This window comes from Protopterus annectens, chromosome 16.part0 (genome assembly GCF_019279795.1).
Source record: "Protopterus annectens isolate FY-2018-M chromosome 16.part0, PAN1.0, whole genome shotgun sequence".
NCBI lineage: Eukaryota > Metazoa > Chordata > Ceratodontiformes > Protopteridae > Protopterus > Protopterus annectens.
In genome coordinates this window covers 660,568,941-660,591,181 of record NC_056750.1, presented here as the reverse complement: position 1 = coordinate 660,591,181, position 22,241 = coordinate 660,568,941, and the positions used below count along the sequence as shown (strand labels likewise).

Sequence of the window (22,241 nt, the reverse complement as noted above, 5' to 3'; positions counted from 1 at the left end):
ATTATGAAATAATGGTCCTCAACATCTTTGTTAGGAAGTAACTTTTTTATGCATCAGTGGAAGTTCAGACACATTACCTTGATAATGATTCCAGTCAGTGAAAGGTCTTAAAAGAAAGTGTGATAGGAGTCCTCTGAGTATATATACTCTTGAATGCATAACTTTGCTATTGCATGGCCTGTCTCCAGCTCACTTTTAATGGGACAATGTCTAGCATGCATGCTACCTACTTAACTCCACAGTATGTAACAGTGAACAATCTGTTTGCTGCAAGACGGGCACATAAACCGAAACCTTGCTATGACAGATCATCCAAAAATCTTTCACTTTTACAGAAATGGGAGAGAGTAATGATGAAACTAAGTCAAAGTTTTGATTTGTTTGGTGTTAATCACGGTACCGTAACTGGTTCTAGAGTGCCATACACAGCATATGTTGCAAGACCTGATGCTGAAATGTCAGAAAAAAGCTTGACTACACCATCAGAACCAGGAAGTAATCAGTTTGCTGTAAGTCTAGAAATGAGAAACTTGTTGCTTCTTCCAGGACTCAAGTTTTCACCCGAGTGAAAATGGCTTGTAGGCTTAATCTAATGTTGATCCTGATACTGGTAGCAGTAGAATCTGTTAATATTTAAAACGTATGCATCTTAATAGTCCAGATTTGAATTTACTAATTAAAAAGATAATCAACTTCAGAGACTGTGTGTAATGTATAAATGTTAAATATGCCTTTTTCTAAATAGGGTAATTTGTTTTTCATGGTTCAGTGTTTGATATCTGTATCACGTGACACATCTAGTGAAGTCAGAGCCATATTTATTAAATACAGTAAACTCTCAGTTAATCAGCACCCATGGGTATTGGTAAATGCCGGATAACTGTAGATGTTAAGTTGTCTATCTCGCCTTCGTTCTTGCTGGTTGGGATCAGAGCCAATCCTCTGCTCCAAATTGGCCATCTTCTATAGCTCGAAAGCTGTTTACTGGCTCGAGGCTACCCCTTATCCTATGATGCCTAGCGATAGCTACCCAGATCTCGTTTGCCACTTCAGCTGTGAGGTGTCGTTTTTCTGGCTCAGGCTCGTATAAAGTTTTTCTTATAACTTTCTTACTCTAGAATTATATTTTTTCAGTTTTATTGTTAACGTTTAGTCTTGTTTTTTGTGATCGTGTTTAATTGTAGTATCCATTCCTTGTAGAACTTGTTTAACTTAAGAGAGTTCTCACCCACCACCCCATCCTCTTCTTGTCAGGTTAGCCGTTTAGGTTAGAGGCTTTCCTTCTACCTTTCTTTCATAGGCTAGCCGTTTAAGTTAGAGGCTTTCCTATTAAAAAAAAAAAATCCTTTAGCTATAGTCTTGTAGTACAGTGTGTTTTTTGTGTAGACTGTATTTTGCTTTGGTAGCTGTTGTGGTATTTGTTTCCTTCTTTCAGGATGTCAAAGGAATCCAAAGTGTCTGGATTCAAGAAGTATGACTCATGCTGTCGGAAAATGTTTCTGACAGATGGGCACACTTCTCGCGTCAATTGTTTAGGTGCTGTGCACCTGCAGGACTCTTGTTCTGTCTGCCATGCATTTAGTCCAGGAGTCCTGCAGGAGTGTAAGAATAAGCTTATTCTTAGGGGTCTTTTAAAGCCCCAGGATTCACTGGCCAAGACCTCTCAGCCTGTGAAAGCCCCTAAATCTACCAAGCCGTCGTCTCCAAGTTCGGAGCCGTCCTCGGTTCAGACTCTACCTTCTACTTCGGTTCCGACTGGCACCAATAAGACCATCTCCCCGTCGGCTCCATCAGAAACTTCGGAGCCTTCGCAGAGCCACAAGAGGCTGAGGTCCCCTTCATTGGAATCAGTACATTCGGCTCCTCTGTCTCCCTTGCTTTAGAGCGAGTGCAGTCACAGATCCACTCACTCCTCTGGATCCTCTAAGCTGTCTGATCATGATGTGGAGAGAGTGGTCAGTAAGTTGCTAAAGTCACAGGCACTTGCCAAGATGTTGTCCAGCCCTCCTCAACAGGTGTCTGCTCCGTCCACTTCTATCGATGTTCCTCCTCCTACTCCAATGAGTTCTGAGCCGGAGTTCGTTGGGGTTCAAGTAGTGGAACAGTCGGCTCCGATAACTCTATCTCCTTCGGTTCAGTCGTCTGCTCCGATCCCCTTGGTGGTGCCGTCCGTCGAGGGATCTGGGCTCCCTCGTCAGCTCTGAAGGGGCGAGTGGCATTGGATCCTTGTCCGACCTCATTCTCTCTCTCGGAGCTTCGGCGCAGGTGAGCTTGGCTCCTACATTGGCCTCGGAGCCATCTCTCTCGGTGTGGAGAAAGTTTCCAATTTCCTCAGAACCGGAGCTTTCTCTGCATCATGGCAGGGATGCCTTCGATGTCATGAGGAGTGTGCTGGCCACTGAGTCAGCTCCACTATCGGCCCCACCGGCTCCATCCCCTGTAGTGCCTTTGCCAACCTCTGCTCCTCCTCCAGACCCCAAGCGTAGGGAACCGGTGCTCTAGAGCACCCCATTGGGTGTTTCCTCCTCTTCCGAGGCCTCCTCTGATCATTTAGAGGAGCCCCCTTGTAAGAAGTGCAAGAGGAAGCACATTGACTCCCCTGAGTCTGTCACTTCTGATACAGACTTAGATGAATCAGAAGAGTCCCCGACATCCCCCTGTGAAGATGTTTCCTTCTCGGACATCCTAGAAATGCTTAAGCAGAGGGGGAACTAGAATCCCCTAGCCCCTACTGAGGATGAGTCTGTATTTCTGGATGCTTTCGGTTCCTGACCTTCCACCTCCTGGGTTTCTCTGCCTTTCGATCCACTTATGGCAGTGGTGGCTCAAAAGGCTTGGTCAGCTCCGGATACAGTTGAACCAACTACGAGGAGACCTCGCAAATTCATCACAGCACCCCAGGATAAGCAGTTCCTTACCAAAGGTGTTCTGTTGATGCAATGGTGGTAGCAGCAGCCACCAAAAAGAGTTAACAGAGACCTCTTCATCTGTCCATCCTCCTAACAAGGAGTCCAGGGCCATGGACAGATACGGAAAGTGAATGTTCGCTTCAGCGACCTTTTCTATGAGGTCACTGAACTACTTATGTCATTTTACCCGGCTTCACAGGGATCTCTTTAAAGAGCTCGGAGATGCCCTTCAAGATCCATCAGCTGAGGGGGCTCAAGCTAAAGTAGCTTCCCAGCTGACGACGCTTAATTCTGTAGTTAACTCCTCCATGAGGCTCATTTCCTATGCAGCCGATGGTGCGAGTAGAGCCACAGGTATGGGTGTGGCCCTTAGGAGGCATGCATGAATGCGGCTATGTAATTTTGCGGAACCCTTTCGAGCATCATTCACCAACACCCCCTTTGATGGTTCCTTTCTTTTTGGACCACAGGTGAAAGACACTTTGACTAGGTGTCAGCAAGAAGGCAAGACTCTCTGTGCCATAGGAGTCCATTTTTCCACTCCTTCTAGACCATACCCCTAAGGTCAGAAGAGTGGCAAAATGTGGTTCCGAAAATCCCAGGGAGCCTTGCCTGACACACGTAGCGATTTTTCCTCCAGGGGCAGAGGGGGAAACAACAACAGCAGACGCCGTCCTCGTGGCAGAGAGGGGGTCTGCAGAACCAGGGCAACAGAGAATCTTTGTCTGATAAGCCCTTTCAGCATCCCTGAAGGGTTGCCCGGCTGCTCACCTCTGGAGGCAGTCGGGGGAAGACTTTCACTGTACCCAAAAGCCTGACAAGATTTAACGCAAGACAGATGGGTATGGTCCATTATATCCAGAGGATACAAAATTCCCTTCTGTCAACCCCTCTTACCATCAAGGAAATCCCTTCCAGATGCTCCACCCAATCTGAAGGATCAAGCAGTAATAGAAGTTTCAAAACTGCTAGAAAAAAAGTCATCCAGGAAGTCCTGGCAGACCAGCACGGATCCGGAACTTACTCAAGGTTCTTTTTGGTACCAAAAAAGACAGGGGACTGGAGACCGATTCTGGATCTCAGCAGACTAAACAGGTCTGTGCAAAGAACAACATTTTGAATGGTCACGCTGCAGTCCATTCTACCCTTTCTGGGACAGGACAATTGGATGTGCTCGATAGATCTTCAGGACACGTACTACCATATCCAGATGGACAGGCGCTCCAGGAGATTTCTTCACTTCCGGCTGGAAGCCAGTAATTACCACTTCAGAGCTCTGCCCTTTGGTCTCACCACAGCCCCCAGGGTCTTCACCAAATGTATGACAGTGGTCATGGCTCACCTTAGACGTCGAGAATTCCAGGTGTTTCCATATCTAGACAACTGGCTCCTCACTGCTACTACCAGGCATCAACTTCTTCAAGCCAGGGACTTTCAGTTAGGCATTACAATAAATTTTGAAAAATCTGCCTTGTTGCCCTGTCAGTCTATCACCTACATAGGTGCAGACTTAGACACAAGGAACATGTCCGCAAGGCTACCGCCAGAAAGGGTGTCTACAGTTCTTCAGCAAGTACAAATTCTGATGCAGAGCAAAAGAATCCAAGTCAGGTTCGTCCTTCAAACTCTGGGTTCCATGGCAGCAGCCATTCTTCTAATCCCACTGGCCCGCTTTCACATGAAGATCCTTCAGTGGCTTCTGTTCACACAGTGGTCTTTACAACAGCTGCACATGTCTCACACGATCATGATTACAGAAGCATGCAAAAGGCACCTTTACTGGTGGATGGTTTCCCCACTAGTGACTCAGGGCAAGACCCTTCATTCAGCCCCCTCCGGTAGGCACAGTGACCACAGATGCCTCCCTGATAGGGTGGGGGGGGCATTATCAGGCCAGGGCAGTCCAAGGCACTTGGCAGCCTCACGAGTACCATCTGCACATAAACGTCCTAGAAATGAGAGCCGTGCTCCTAGCATTGCAAGCCCTTCAGGACTCTCTTCCTTCTGGGACCATTGCAATTCAAACAGACAACATGTCAGTGGTGTGGTACATCAACAAGCAGGGCGGAAACAGGTCCTACCCCCCCTGTATTGAAGAAGCACTCAGACTGTGGCAGTAGGCGATTTCCTTCCAACGTTTTCTGATTACAACGCACATCCCTTGGGAGGTCCAACGTCATAGCAGACAGGCTCGGCAAGGCTATCCTCATTCCTCACGAATGGTCTCTGAATCAGGAAGTTGCGGATCTTATCTTCTGCAAATGGGGACAGCCTTGTTGTGATCTTTTTGCCACCCCCTTCAACAGCAAATGCAGCAACTACTTCTCCCTTCTTCCACTTTCAGGTCATTCACCCAGAGACGCTCTAGTCCACGATTGGCCTCATGGACTTCTTTATGCCTTTCCTCCATTTCCCCTGATTCCAAAATTCATACAGAAAGCTATATCATTGGGTTGCAAAATGATCCTCATTGCCCCCTACTGGCCTCGACAGATATGGTTCCCATTCCTGCACCATTACCTTCTCGATCAGCCTTGGACTCTGGATCCAATTCCAGACCTACTGATTTGTCAATCAGGCGGGTTGCATCACTCCCTCCAAACTCTCCAGCTCACAGCTTGGTTGCTCCACTTCCAACCTTAGCCAGGCTTCCCAGTATTTCCCCTGCTACAATCAGGGTTCAATTAGCGGTCTTTTCTAACTTTCATGTTGGTTTGTCAAATTCAAACATTGTCTCATAAGCTCTGTAAAGCTTTTTTGAGAGGGACCACTCTCCATAGGCCTCCAGTGAGTGATCCCCCTCCTCCTTGGGACCTTAATTTGTATTAACTTCCTTAACTCTGCCCCCTTTTGAACCAGCAGCATCCTGCTCCATTAAGTTTCTATCTTGGAAGACACTCTTTCTGGTAGCTATTACTTCAGCCAGACGCGTCTCTGAATTTCAGGCACTATGTGTTCGTCCTCCATACTTGGTTTTTCATAAGGACAGGGTTGCTCTGAGGACTAATTCTTCATTTCTTCCGAAAGTCTGCTCAGAAATTAATTTAATCCAATCTATAGACCTTCCTGTGTTTTTCCCTAACCACACCAACAAGGCAGAGTACAAATTACACCAATTGGACATTCATAGACATTTGCGTTTTTATTTGTATGGGACTAAGGAAATAAGGAGGTCGGACCAACTATTCCTTTCCTATGCTCTAGGCAAACAAGGTCTCCCAGTTTCCAAGGTGACCTTATCCAGGTGGTTGTCTCAAGCTATTACTTTCATTTATCAATTAAGGAACAAAGAGTTACCTATCAAACCGATAGGTCATTCTTTTAGGGCCTTGGCCACCTCTCTATCCTTCCAATCTAGGTTGCCCATGGATTCTGTCTGTGCAGCTGCTACGTGGGCAAATCCTCATACCTTTATTTCTTTTTACAAGCTAGATATGGTCTCCAGGAGCAGAGCTGACTTTGGTTCCACTGTTCTGAAGAGTCTGTTCCAATGAGCCGCCCAGGACTGTAGGTGCTAGGGACGCTGTCCCAACCAGCAAGAATGAAGGCGAGATAGACAACTTAACATAAAGAAGTTATGTACCTACCATAACGTTCCATGTTAGTTGTCTTCATCTCGCCTTCTTTATTGCATCCCACCCTCTGTCCCCATGTCCTATTGGACCGAGAGGAATTCTGGTTTCACTGGCTGAGTGTTCTGTGGTTTGTTTCCTCTACTGACTTAGAGAGTATGACAGGTATACTCAACCTATTTGTTTGGACAGGTTTATTCTCTGGCTATGTCTGGGGTTAGCTATTTCAAATGAGATCTGGGTAGCTTTCGCTAGGCATCATGGGATAAAGGGGGTAGCCTCAAGCCAGTAAACAGCTCTCGAGCTATAGAAGATCCTCGGCTCTGATCCCAACCAGCAAGAAAGAAGGCGAGATGAAGACAACTAACATGGAACATTATGGTAGGTACATAACTTCTTTTTTCTGGTTGCTTGAGAGTTACTATTAAAAATAGGCCTGGCTAACACTGTACGCTATACTATTTGCTTGGTTTGACTTGTTCTCAGGTTGGGAAGAGAGGGAATTTATTCCTGTCTTCCTTTTTAAAACTCTCAACTTCTTAAAACGTAAGGTATGTTTCTGCGGGGGGGACAGAAAGTGCAACACATGAAAATTGTACTGTATTTCTTCAATTTTTTTTTTGCCGGTTGCTTAAGTGTGTCTGTTGCTTGAGTTCTGCTTAACTGAGAGTTTATTGTAAATGTATGTATAAGTCTTGGCTCTTTTAAAATATCACATATATAGTTTTATGCAAAGAATTGAAAATTGTTTTTTTACTGGATCTGTTGGTAATGGTATGTGTCTTGCAACCCGGCATTCTGATTCACTGTAAAGTAAAACTTTATCATGTTAAGAACTGCATCTGCTGTTTTTTTCTTGTTCCTTCTTTATAGTTTGTATTCTGTGTATATACACTACAGTGCATATGCAAGGACATGGGTAGATCGAATATACGACCAAGATTAAAGCAGCAATATTATCCTTACCTCTTTGCTTAAACCTCTGATGCAGTTATTAATGATGTTGTGGGTTGGGGTTGAGTTTAACCAGAAGTGTAGAAAAGTAGACAGTTTGGAGGGTTGTGTTTGATTTAAAAAGCAAACTGTACCTCAGTTAAAAACTAATATAAGGTTACTAGAAACATGTCATGCTGCATAATTCTTTCTTAAATTCAACTTCTTCACTTCCAGTTAGGCCTGCAAGACAGTCTAACCTCCATCCCACTATACTCCTGTGCTGTATTAAATCAATGTGCCAGTATATTTTACTGTCTGGCCCTGAGAACTTAGACTTCTTAATACATGTCATAGTTGTCACTGTTCCCATGTTTATTGCTGCTGCTTCTGTTTCATTACTTTTTTTTATCTAATATGTTTTCACTACAGCTTGCACAGATTCTGATAGAGAGGAACGAGGCAGAAGCATGAGTCCCTTTGCACATTCTAGTAAGCTGAGAAACAAGCGACGTGCCTCCTTCTCATCTTTCCTGTCCCTTCAACGAAGTGTGAACCAGCAACAACCTGATCCTCTGTTAAACCGCTCAGCAAGAGAGTAAGTGTTCATGCTCTCTGGATCTCCTTAAATTTTGGTTCATTAGTGTTTTTTAACCAGTAATAAAAGGTGATACCGTAACTATTTGGCTAGAGATAAATTCATTTTTGAACTGGAAATGGCACTCCAAAGCTGTCTGGGAGACCATCTTTTTCCCCTTTTTCCATGCATTTAACTGATTAAATGGAAGTTATTTTGACAGCTCAAAGGCAACCTGTATTGCTAAGGAGAAGGCTCTGTTATTTGCCTTATTCACAGTTCTGTGGCACTGAAGGTTAAATTATAATCACTCTGGGTATTATGTGGCAGTGTCCTTTATATTCCACATCCTTGATGTAACCCTGCTTCCTGAATATTTGCACTGCCCAGCTGAGGAGCCAAATGGATTGGATGAAGCTTTTTTCTAATAAACTATGTTTTTTCCTAAGTTGATCAGTGTGGCTATAGTCTATCCTTTGGGCCATTGCTGTTAGCCTGGTTTAATACATCCCGGTACAATATGATGATTTTTTTGGAAGGAATGTTTTGTCCTAGTTACATCAGAGCCAAACTGATTGGAGGCAAAAGAAAAAAATATTTATAGTCTGTCTTATTGAGGTACAGTTTAAGACATGAAACAGTTTTCTTTTCCCCTATAATTTGACAGGATGTGTAATCTCTGCCATCTGTTTCCTCCTGATACATGCACACACAGGCACAGATCTGGTTGTAGTCAAAGGCTTCTGGGTCCCAGGAGTTTTGCTTATTCTTGTTAGTCCCAGTCTCCCCAATGTGGAGTGAGCTGCCAAGAGGTGTGCATCCATTCCTGCTGTACGCGTAGCTGTAGTCCTACAGTGCAGGAACTGGTTCAGCTCCTTCAAGAAAGGAATAAGGGCAGGAAATGGTGTACCTTCTTTAAGAAAGAAGTAAGGGCAGGAATGACCATGTCTGAATAAGAATGAAGTTTGCTAAAGTATGATGATACATGGGGAGTGGGCTACAATGGGGTTATACATGAGCAGGAGAGGTACAAGTGAGGCGAATGAGGTAAATAAGATGCAAAAACAAATGGCTAAGGCTATCCATTAGATGAAGAGCTGTTAAGAGAACAGGATAGAAGTGTTGAGTATTACAAATTGTGGTATTCATTTATTTGTTTGTTGGTTAACTACACAGTTTAAGTCTGCTTTGGTAACTAAGTTTTTACTACAGGGATTAGACTATTTTACAGAGGGAACCCAAGAAAAAAATAAAAAAATGAAAAACAAAGACATGCAGACATATGAGATGCTGGTGTAAGATTGGATTACATGTGGAAGGGGTGAAGAATGCAAGTACAAATGGACAGATATGACTCCAGACTAATAATACTGAACAAGTTCTTTATCTTAGCATTTACAAAAGAATTAGCTAGGTAGTTTCTTAGCAAAGGAAATCAGTATGTATCTTGATAGGTATAGCCGGTGAGGCTAGATTTTGATATGTAAATAAGGGCATCTGATTCCCCATAAATACCCCCCCCCCCCCCAAAAAAAAAAAAAAAAAAATACACTGCCAAAGCAGCCTTGGCTGATTATGTTTAAGCACTGGAAATTCTGTGCTACAACTTTGGGACACCTTGTATACTGTTTGTAAACTCTCCTGGTTTGGGTACATAAAAACCCTTCATGTTGTGAAGAAACTTTTGTATTCAAATTGCAGCTGGGGGGGACTAAACAAGTATTCTCTGCTTTACAGCATGCCTGTGAACATCTTAAGCAATGCCTATCATGATGCTTTGTTTTCAGGATAAAGTGCACAACAGTATGTATGCAGTGTGGTAATCTGAAGTATTATAGCTGAAAGAAAATTAGAAGATTGTCTGCATCAGCATATCCAAAGCATGGTCTGACTTGGATGAGTGAAGAAAACTCTTCTCAAAAGAGAAGGCATTGAAATATATTCTCCTAATCCTGTAATCCAGGTTGCAGTAAAATTAGATAACTGTAAGAAGTGGATTGGTATCTTTCAGTGTCGCAAAGCTATAGGAGGGGTGGGATAAAAGGGGGCATCTGCCCTAGTTCAATCTGGTAAGGGGCACAAATCTACCCTGTAGAATGCAGATTAGTCCCTGCAAGCAATATCTGTAATCAGTTTTAGGAACCATGTCAAGGAGTTAATGTAGGTCTCTGCTCTATACTTGAAGAAAGATGTTTTGCACACTCTGAGCTGTTACGTAGGTACATTATAGATACATAATAGATATTTGCATATCCTGCAAGACCATTTTTTTCCCCCTCAGTTTTTCATAGGTTCATACTAGGCTATCTGCCCTAGGGCATTTATAAGCCTAGCCAGAGTGTGTTTGGCTTTCGCCACCCATTTTAAATTAATTTTGCTATGCCCTTTTTCGAGGTTAGTATACTGTGCCTGTCTAACAGTGACACAGAAGTGATACCCGGGGTAAACCTACGATCTCCCATCCACTCATCAAGATTCCTCTTGAAGAGAGTCAGTGAGGGACTCTGCCTAACCTGGACTGGGATTTTATTCCAGAGTGAAGGGAGCCTCTGGGTTATGAATCTGTCCCTCCAGCATGTCCTATTTATTTCAGTGCTGAGGTTCAAGTCTCTCGAGCGTAGCTCGATGGGATTTGGATTTTCTGAGGTGCAGCATGTCCATTAATTCCGGGTTGGACATGGCTTTATATGTCAGGCACAGATCACCTCTGAGCAGGTGGTATGCCACTGAGTAGAGCTGGAGTTTCTTTAACCGGGCAGCATATGGCATCTGTTTGAGCCCTTTGAACCTCTTGGTGAGGTACTTTTGGGGTCTTTCCAGTTGCTGCAGGTGTCTGGTAAGGTACATCCCAAAAGGGGCATTGTACTCAATTATGGGTCTGATGAGGGATGAGTAAAGAGGCACGATGACCTCCCCTGATCTAGATGTGAATCCCTTCATGATTAGGTGGGCTATATAAAATGTTTTTCTAACCACTTTGGCCACGTGGTTGTCAAATGAGAGATTGCTATCAACTTGGGTCCCCAGGTCCCTAATTACTACTTCTGTACTTAATGGATTACCACCTATGTGGTAATTTGTGGGCACTTTGTTTTTGCCAAAGGGGATGACTATACACTTTTTGGCGTTTAGCTTGAGGCCATGGCTCTGGCACCAGTTGTCTGTTTCTATGAGGCCCTTTTGGAGGATGCTTGTGTCGGCTGGAGAGTCGATTATGGCGCCCAGTTTGCAGTCATCTGCGAACTTGGTCAGCCACAGTCCTTTCATGTTGGCCTGTACCTCCGAGAAATATATACCGAAAAAGAGAGGTCCCAGGACTGAGCCTTGTGGGATGCCACTTGTAACTGGTTTTGAGTCTGACATGGTTCCAGCAATTCTAACCATGTGGGTTCTGTCCTTGAGCCAGTTTGTAACCTATCTAGTGACATAGGGGTTTATATTTAAGCTGGTGAGTTTATCTATAATGCCTGAGTGGGGTATTGTATCGAAGGCTTTTGCGAGGTCCAGGTAGGCTGTGGCCTTGGTGACTGTTTCAAAGAAATCGACCAGGTTTAAGAGGTAGGATCTGCCCTTAACAAAGCCGAACTAGGTAGGATCCAGTGTCTGTAGGTCCCCAGTATCTTTATTTATGAGGTCCATGATGATCCTTTCCATAGCTTTGCAGACCAAGCTAGTCAGGCTTATGGGGTGATAGTTTCCAGGATCCGTTGAGGCACCACCTTTGTGGAGAGGGACCACTGTTGCTGTACGCCACTCTTTGGGTACATATCATGTAGTAAGGCTGAGATTGAACAGTAGTTTTATGTTTGGGTTTAGCTCTTCTTGGAGTTCATGTAGGACACAGCCTGGGACACCGTCTGATCCCATTGATGCTGTGTTTTTTGCTTTGGAGAGGGCTCTTACCTGAGCATCTGAGATGTCAGGGCGGCAGCACTCTGCTGGGATAGATATTTGCCCTTTTGGTGGAGAGGGGGTGGAGAAGTTTGCGCTGAACCTGTCAGCTAGGATGTTGGCAATGTCTGTGGGTTCAGTGTATTTTTTGTCATTTTGGACTAATTTTGAGCATATCTGGGAATTCCCACCCAGGTTCCTAACATAACTAAAGAAAGCTTTGTGATTATCCTTAGTGCCCTGTGCAATTTTTCTCTTGAAGCTGGCCTCAGACGATTTTATGAGTGCTTAAACTAAAAGGCTTAGAATGAGTTGCACCAAACAGTAACAAATACACTTGAGTACTTTTAAGATGACGCAAAAGCAAAATAAAGTAGGAAGAAACACAAATACAGTAAAAGCAGATCATTTTTTTTTTTTTTTTTTTTTTGAGTGAGCAAATGAGATGGGCCCAGGAGTTACAGGACAGAAACAAGTGCAAATGCAGGCCTTCAAATCAGAAAGTTGAGAGAGATGGAAGACCGCCCAAATGGCCAATAACTACAAATTCTGGGCCAGAACCACTCCTTATGTGGTAGACAGGTTACCTAATGCTTACCACTCCCACTGATAAGCTAGAAGGCTTCCCTCCAACACAGAAAAGCTTGGGGGCTCAGAAGCTTACAAACAGTCCTGGATACAACAAATCTTTATCTGGAACACTAGTTACAGGAAAGGTAGGAAACAGGCTTATAATTTTTTTTTTTTTCAGAAAAGTAGCAAAAACAGTAGTAAAAACAATTCACATGCAGTGCAAGCTGGCACACTTGAGTATGTAGCAATATTAGTCCACACACAGTTTAAAAAAATGCAATTAAATTAAAAAGGACTTAAAGCAAGTGCAGAAAGGGTTTATTAGGTAGAATGCGGTAAAGAGACGGGACTGTGAGGGAGTTTTTAGAGGACTTTTTTTCTCCCTCTAATCTGGAAGCATTGCTCAGGGTGCCAACTGCCCTTCTTACAATCTCTGCAGAGAAGAAGCTAAGAGGCTTTAGGCTATGATCTGCTAATATGCTTTTTCTTCTGTTTATGAGTTTGATTCCCCAGATCTACATCTGCATAATGTGGAACTCTAAGCAAGAAATGTCACCAAGAAAGTTCTCTTGGGTCACATGAGAACAGCTGCAGTGCACCGTAACTTAATACAATTGATTAAATAAAAGCATAAACAAAATGCAGTAAAATGACAGCATTTTTACAGTGTACTTTCATCACCTCTCGTTTGGCAGAAGAATACATGCATTCTTTTGAGTTTGTAATTTTTGGCAAGACTCCAGTTTTGGCAAGTTGAGTCATGTCTTTTTTCCTCCCCACCTCCACTTAATGTTTGCGGCCTTAGCTGTAGCTGTCAAGATAATGACACTGTCAGACTGGAGTTCCCTAGGTGCAAGTATTTGCTTTTTATTTGATTCCAGGGTGAGCTTGCAGTCCTAAGATATTGTCTGTTGTTCTTGCCACTCATCAGTCACCAAATAACATGCTGCCTGGATACTGAACAAGAATACAATGAACAAGGCGTGTCAGGGCCATAAAAATGCTGCGAGAAAGAAAGAGAGAGATTGGAACGATACTTGGGTTGTGGTCAAGGAAACATACCATGTTGGGCAGGGGGTCAGTGACAGCTCAACATGCTAGTGTGCTAGGCAACAGCAGCAGGAAAGCATTCACAGAGTCAGTAAATTTAAAAAGTTTGAGGTTGTTATACTGCAAAAAAGATTCTTTGTTTTTCCACTGAGCTGTGCAGTCCTGGAGAAACTCTGAAAGTTAACAGTAGCTATCTGTTGCAGGTTTCCTGTTTAAATCTTGACTTTTGCTGTTCTCTTTTCCAACATACAAAACATTTCTTTTAAGAACAGCAAACAGAAGTAGTGCTATTAGATTTTTCAAGAACTTCTGCACACAAGCTTAGTTGCATCTCATACATGGCTCACAGAATGGAAACGTTTCACTCTGATCAAGTTGATGTCAAGTGAGTGTCATTTTGTTAAGTGGTACTGACTACATTAGTAGCCGTTATCCTGTTTTAAAATTGTAATGTCTTGACTAAATTAGTTAATTTGTTTAAATTGCTAATGTGTTAAGGGTGTCAAGAGTATTGGGTATATTCTGTTAAACTTTATTGGGCACAATACAGGATTTCAGTTTTGTAAATTCTTTTTTTGAAAATAAATAATTTTGAGATGGCTTATGCATCCTCTTCCTGGATATACTAGTATGCCCAGTGGGCTACCAGTATCACATCACCATTCCAGTTGCATGTCCAGTTGCATGAGACAGCGGCTTAGGAGAGAACATACGTCATATGGCAAAGCACATACATGATGTCATATGGCTGAGTGATCTGTAGTTAGTCACTTATCCTACATTTTTTTGCCTTCTGTAGTATGTGATGTCATTGGGGGGCACGCAACACAATCTTTCTTGGTTGGGGGTGTATACCCACTGTATAACCTACGTTTAGCTTACCTCAAGGCTGAGACTAATTGAATGGCTGTTTGAAAATTTCATTTAGAGAAGAGATGCCTGCCTAGACATTGGGTCTAATATAGACGTTTAATAGTCATTTACTTTTATTTATTTTGTTCATTTGTTAACTAGAAAACACGGACATAACTAATGTTGAGGTAGTAGCACCGGTTTCGTTAAGTGACTTTCTCAGAGGTGCACAACATGATGCTGGTGGTGACTTACCAAATCAAACTTGGGCTTAAGCTCCTTAATAGCTTATATTCTTTAACACTATGTGTTTTACTGATACACTTGGCATGTGATGTGGCTGACTGTTACTGAAAGATTTATTCAGGTCTTCAAAATGACATTTAAATTTACTGTTCCTCAAGGCTGTGATACAGCAGTAGGCTGTGCAGCCTGCTGTAGTAATTTTATTATGCAATGCACTTGTCTCAACCTAAAACGTGTCTTACTTCTGCAAGCCACAAAATTCTTCCACCTCATTTTGGGCATGAAGTGTATTGCATACCTCTCAACTGTCCAGATTTTCACTGAATGTCCATATTTTTAGCTCATATTTTTAGTCTGTCGCTCATAAAATTTGTAGGGTTTTTTTGGCAAATCACTGGGATGATCTGAGGACTGAAGTCATTAACTAATGACATACATTTGAGTTTCAGACTTCAAATCATTAAGAAAATGTTAAAACAAAACCCTTCAATCAAAATGAAAAACTTGTAAGGTAAACCAAATACAGCTCCCAGGAAACAGCAAGCCGAAGAACCAGCAGTATGGTAAAACAGCACAAACGTTTAATAATCCAAAAATCCAAAGAAATCCATAAAAATATATATTAAAACATAAAAGCAAGTCCACTACTAAGCGCTTTCACCCATTAGTACATTCGGGCATCTTCAGAGTAAATCCATTTTTTATGCCTGGGAGCTGTATTTGGTTTAAAACAAGCCCTGTTACTCTAGCAACTTTCTAAATTTATAAGAGCAATATTTAAAATATTATGATTGCCTTATCTAGAACCTTATTAACTTAGTGGTGATGTTAGAAAACTTCTTGAATGAACATGATTATTTTGCCTTGATACCTCTTGCCCAGCCCTACTCGTCTGGATGTTGTAAATGCATACAGAAATTAGCAGGGTTGAAAAAATAGTGCTTCCTCCGATCAAGGAAGTACTCTGGTGTAGTGACTTGGACAGAAGACTGCCACTGCTGCCTGCCCTGAGCTGCAAACCATTTGGCTAGCTGTTAAGTCTGAAGATTATATCCATGTGACACTCTGACATATGGTTACATCTAGTTGTTTAGGGATCGATTTCTTTGTTGTAACAGCATACATCTTGGATATGACCTTTGTGGGGTGCTTCATTAAGGTTTGTATCCTTTTTATGTGCATATGCATGTGTGTGCTCGCTCTCACACACACACACACACACACACACACACACACACACACACACACACACACACACACACACACACACACACGCACACACTACTGTTGCTTTTTCACTAGGCCTACACTTCACATGTAACTGTCTTTAGTTATCAATTTAGAACCCCAGAGTGGCACTAATTTAGAAATACTTGAGTGGTGGCCTTGGTAATTAATTTGTGGACCTTCCCATTCCCCATACCAGCAGTCTGATTTGAGAACTGCTCACTTATCACATTTTGTTACTCATAAGTTCCACCAGGCCCCTAGCCCTTTTTCAAGTGAAGCCACTTGTGTGATGCACAGAGTTTGTCTGCCAGTACTAAATAAAACTGGTGATTTATATGTGACCGTCATAACACACCTGGTGGCCTTAGTAATAATTCTGTGGAGTGCTTGTGCATGAACAAAAAGTGCTCCTGTGACAGCACGTGGATTATATATTCAGTTGTGGGTGTGCATAAATATGAGGAAGCATAAAAATAATCCATTAAAAATCAATAGAAGTAGTCCGCATTATCCAGCTTTAGCCCAAGAGACCCTGTACTGGGTAAAGCAGGTATTGAAATGGGTAGGTAATTATAAATTTAAAATATTTTGATGCACCAGTGATAAATACCACTTAAGGAAGCAAACTTATTTTTTAAGGATTATTAAGAATTAGTGTGGTCTGCTAGTGAAGACTTCAATAAAGTGTACATTTTCTCTTGACCATTTAATGACAGCTGTACAGTAGCAGAACACTTAACAGGGAAATGAAAGCCTGGTCCTCCTGATCTATGAAACATCACTTTTTTTTAAAGAGATGAGTTTTCTTACAGGACAGTAAGGAACTTATAAACTGCAGAAGTATTCTGAGGCACCTTCCTTTGTAAGTCTTCATGCATTATGATGAAAGCTGTGCATTACCATCCATTACATCATACAGGCAGGTGTGACGTCTTGTGATGGTCATTAATGTTCTTAGTTCATTTTGAGGTAGGTATCTGTACAGTGTGCAGAGATGCAAGCATAGAGAGTTGTGTAGTGGTTCAGAAATGGCATGAGTAGGACCCATCAAAACTGGCGGGAGATGACAAGTGCAGGTAATGTTCCTGAGACATAGCCGGCCTTAGACATAGGCCAACTAGGCAGCCGCCTAGGGCGCCACTTTAGTAGGGGCACTTTTCCAGTATTTATTTGGTGTAGGTAGACCAGGATGGGGGCACTGGGTGGTGTGGTGGGGGGTGCCATGGTGCCCTTTTGACTAGGGCACCAGTTGACCTAAGGCCGCTCTTGTCCTGAGACTGAGGATATCAGAGGGGAAACCCTGTTGAGATTTATTTTTCAAGGATTATATATTTAGTAGGGAAGATACCAAGATTTTCACAGAGTTTATTTTGCTTTTCCTGGCTTCATGGTAATGAAGGTTGAAGCCCGTCTGTGATCAAGGCAACTGAGATCCAAGCACCGGAAGAACTGGACAGTGAGGGAGTGCAGCTCACTTACCTTTCACAGTGAGGGGTGGTTAGGTATAGATACTTGGAGAGCACACAGGGAGGTGTGATTTATTTTTTCCTAATTGAGACTGGGAAATCACTGATTATACTTGAAGATAGAGGGGCAGGACTGCTTGCTGGCAGCCCCCCCTTGTGGAAGTGAGGGACATTCATGCTGGTCAGCCTGGTGCACACTCTTTGCCTCATGATGTGAGCACATACAGTGGGATGGAAGGGCATAACAAAAGTAGCTGAAACACCCCTTATAGCTGCCTATGTTATGGTCTGTTCCAGATGATTCTCCTCATGATGATAGGGAAAGAATGTGCCAATTGATCAGAAGGGGCTAATAATCGGTAGGCTGCAGGAACAAAAAATGCAGGAAAAAATCTCTATGATATTCATTACATAGATTAAGACTGGTGGTCTTTTTATATAAGGAAATTTGATCTGTTTTAGTGTATAGTTAACCAGTTCTGACATTCTTGGTGATGAGTTGCAGTTCCTGACTGAATGAGAATATTCTGTAGAACATAATGGAGAAAATCGTGTGTTTATAACTCTGAATTACCATCATCACCTCCTCTAGTTGTTAATCTGCATACAAAATTGCATTCTAAAAGATATTTGGTTTGTGTGACTTGTTTATATCACGTCTTGTCAGAGGGAGCAGACTTTAATTTCTGCTGCTTATTGTTACAACTTCAGTTGTTTTCCTCTTTCTGATAATCTCTGTGTTTCCCCTTCTATGTGATGACTTTTTGGGTTTGTACATGTTTGCTATCCTTTGATTGTTTCTCTCCATGTGCCTGCTGGGAATGACCTCTGCTTATTTGAAAATTCCCAGTATTCAAAAATAATTCAACCAGTAAGTAAGACAACACAATTTCTCAGAATTGGTGGTACATAGTACTCGGGCAGCATATTGACACTAGTGGAAAATCCTCTTTGTCCCTAATATGGTACTTTTTCATCTTTACCACCCACAAGTTTCACTCTGTGCCCTTTAGCACTATTCGTCTGTTTTTCAAGTTGCAGCGTTCAGTCTTTGTATGCCATAGCCCTTATTCATACTTTTTAATAATGGATAGTAACCAGCCATTTATTATATAATTGATTTAATTAAGATTATCAGTCCCAGTGTGTATGCATTTACTGTTTTCCTATTTATCTAGTATTAAAGTGGCTTTTATCTATCAGAATTTTAAATTAATTTAAAGGTTGCATGCCTGTAACAAATGCAGATGGTATATGTGTTGTGGCTTCTGACATATCAAACCTGAAGATGTTGAAAAAGAGTTAAGTCACCATTGCACATCAGCTTAACCAGAAACATGTGTTTAGGAGAAAATGAAAAAGCCATGTTCGCTGGGACAACCTACACATGCACCCCACTCCTCCCCATTTTAAGTATACTGATTCTGAAGTTATGCAGTCTTTGGAATAAGAAGAAACCTCCACATTTCTGACAACTTGCTATGTTTATTGACTCATCTGCTACTAAAACTATAGTGATCATTCCCATTTTGAATGAACCAGATGCAGTCATATCCAGCTGTTCCTCGGTAACTATTCCTATACACTTGAAGACTCCTTCCTGGTTTACTTTGTGCTGGTCAGTTTTTAGATTATTAATCCCCTCCATACCATGTGGGCCTTGGGTCTAGCTTTCTGTCCTAGTCCTTGTCTATCTGTAAAGTTGATTTCTCCTTTTTGTGCTTTTTTTTAACCCAGCCTTTATTGTTTGCCTTTGTCCATAAGACTTTGGTTACAGCTAGGTATTTGTTTCATTTAGGAATAGTGATATTTTGATATTATTGGTTTGTTTTACAATAAAGTATACTAGAAACAAAGAATAGCAGTTTAAAATGGGGAAAAAAAGTATTTAAGTACAATAGAGTACAACATTTTGCGTTACTAAACTGGGTCACGTGATCAAATCTAGTTTACCACAGTCTAAGTCCTTTCATCCTGTCTTAAAGAAAATTGTATTTTGCATCTAGAAAGCACAATGGTAAGTATTCATAATTTTCTATCATTTCAGTGAAGCGATCCATGCTTTGCAATCAGAAGTGTCTCTTCTACGGCAAGAGCTGGAAAAGAGTCTACACAAGTCTCAGACCAATAGAGGGGCCTTTTCTCCAGCCTCATCAAGACTTAGGGCACAGACACCTGAACGTGCACGGTCCCCTGGCAATGTCACATTCTTAAGGTAAGTGGTTTTCCTGTATCACTGTATTCTTCTGTAATCAGATTGATCATTTTATGCGCAGCAGATGCATGTCAAAACATTACTGTTATAAGTTGACTTATAGCTGATGAACGTAATGTGTGCATTTATTATTTATTCCTCACCAAAGTTTAATATAGTCTCCTAAGTGAGCTTTCTAGCCTAGTTGGGTTACAAAGAATTGAAGAAAACATAGCATGTTCAGCAGATCATTATTCGGCACTGCTTCCTGGCATATAAGGCATGAGGGTTATTCGGCAAGTTGACTGGAACAAAAACTCATTAGCAACTGATTTGCATGTCTCCTGAATCAAACACCTAACTTGTGGATTAGCATTCAATCTACCAACCCTTGCAACTCTAATACGTAGGTGCTTACCCACTGCCACACACTGAGACACAACCACACACAGTTGACTGAATAGTGTCTGTATGTCTCCCTCTCTCTCTCATTCATGTCCTTACAACCTCACAATACATAGCTACGGGGTTAACTGCAGACAGCAATAGGTATACACTTTAAATTTGTGCATTTACCCTCTTTGCTTTGCATAGTAGAGCTTGTCTTTTAGTTGCTGTACAGTTCTCTTTCCATCACTGAGAAAGGATTGTGGGCAGAGCACATGGGTAACTTAACTGTGCTGCCAGAATGCCACATTTGTGTGCAAAATTATCCAGCATACTGCTGCTATTTGCCAGAGGCTTCATTCCACTGCATCACTAGAGGGGTCTTTGAATTACTCCCTCCTAGTATACTGAGCAATCCTGCTAGAAACGGGTTGCACAGTTTGTTGCGTTTTTGTGAATTTTTACTGTAGTCATTAGTGGGTCATACAAAGACCATATATCCAGTATTTTTCAGCTTGTTGCCCAGAAACCTTACTAGATTTATTATACATGTCTGTTTTTTGAGAGAACACATATGGATGTTAACTGATTGATTGGTTCTTGGTCATACAGTAATATAGGTCATTGTTGGTGGGATTCAAACACAAATCCCAGAAAATTGTCTTATGAGCAACACTTTCTCCAGCAATAAGGACCAGCACCTCCTTCAGGCTCAGCGGATTCAGCTCTGGTTATTTCTGGCTTGCCAGTACATAAGTGATTTAGTCGTCCGTCCCCCCCTAATTTTTAATGCCAGTTTTTCAGATTGTGAGCTGGACTCCATTTTCTGGAGAGCTGTCTGGTGACGAAAGTTTCTTGTTTCTGTTGGATCCTGTCAGATGGGTTTGGTATCAAACAAAATATCTTTGGCAGTACCATGCTGGTCTCCAGTGCACAGTAGTTTCAATAACTACCATGTTGTCTGCAGTATGGATGCACACCCTGTTCTTCCATAAATGAAACAGGCAATCAGGGTGACTACTGCCTTTTGTTACTGTACATGCCCACATGTATTCAGGATATTTATCTTTTAAGATTGTCTATATGCAGGCATGTAGGCCTTAGTGCTTGCCCGAGTGCTAGTGGTGATGTTTTTTGTCCTTATCTGTAAGCTGGTGTAAAATTTTGTTTGTTTGCATGCAGGTGTATGGACACTTGCATCAGAGAAGCTCCATCTCCCCCTCCTATTGTTTCCACCATTTCATATTCTGTACTGCCTTTTGGTGTTCTGTTGACCATTAAGTGTTTCTTTCCTAATAAATGAAAATGCATCCTATGGTTCCTTCCTAAAAGCATCCCTAACTCCCTAAACTTGTGTGGTGGTTTAACTTGCTATATATACACAGTTCAGTACAGTTTTACAGTGAACATTATATTTAGTAAACTGATTTTATTATTTTTTTACTTCCTTATGTTTTTTTTTTTCAAACACTGTTAATGAGTTATCAGTTGTGATATAGGCAAACTTAAATTTATATAAAAGTAATCAAATCATATTATGAAGTTCACATTTACAAGTATTATAAGATATATAACAATATATGTGAAGCATAATCTGAGCGTTGCTTAAATTATTCAGTTCCTGCCTTCTCTTGAAATCATTTCTCCTCCAAAACATTATTCTGCATGTAGCATTCCCACAATTCCCCTGGCCTTCTTTTGCCTACTGTGTGACCTTAAGCAAATCACTTTCCCAGTCCCTCCAAGCACTGTCTGGATATTTGGGCTAGGCTCTTTAGTGGTTTTCCAGATTTCATCCCTAGTAACTACCTATGAATCTAGGATACAGTCTTTTAAACCATAAAAAAAAAAAAACTTTCCAGTTGAGAGTGCACACTTTCATGATTGGTTTAACATAGGAGAGTCAGTGGATAATGCTCATGAAATTTATGATCAATTTGGGTGCTCAAACTAACCGAAATAAGATCATAATTCTGACTTTTTATATCTCTTACTAAAATTTGTTTTAGTCTGCAAAACAGAATGAGTGGAAAGTAGTAATCTTTACTGATCAAATATCACTTGGAGGTTTGAAGTTAACTTTTAGAAACCACGTGCACTTTAGTGCAGCTCGAACCTCTGGATTGTGCCAATATTCCTGCATTTGCAAAACACACATCTTATTTTAATATTTAAAACAGGAATCACCTGCTTACATCATGTGCATGTGAGACATTGATATTAGTCGTAGTGAGTTATGCACGGAGACTGTGCACTTTTTATGGTTGATTTCATATGAGTAGTTTAATTATTTGAAATCAGAACATCCACTCATACCCACTATACAAGGGTTCCTCAAAATATATAAAGATGAGATGAAAC

The 22,241-nt window shown here is 41.7% G+C and overlaps 1 protein-coding gene across 1 annotated transcript in view; it reads left to right on the top strand.

Annotated features, from left to right (window-relative positions):
* The window catches only part of AKNA (AT-hook transcription factor), an 865,316-nt gene that overhangs the window by 705,736 nt on the left and 137,339 nt on the right, over positions 1–22,241 (top strand). The window contains exons 15-16 of the mRNA XM_044058163.1: positions 7,847–8,012; positions 19,347–19,514. Of these exons, the coding sequence (XP_043914098.1) occupies positions 7,847–8,012; positions 19,347–19,514 (334 nt within the window). The remainder of the gene's footprint in view (positions 1–7,846; positions 8,013–19,346; positions 19,515–22,241) is intronic.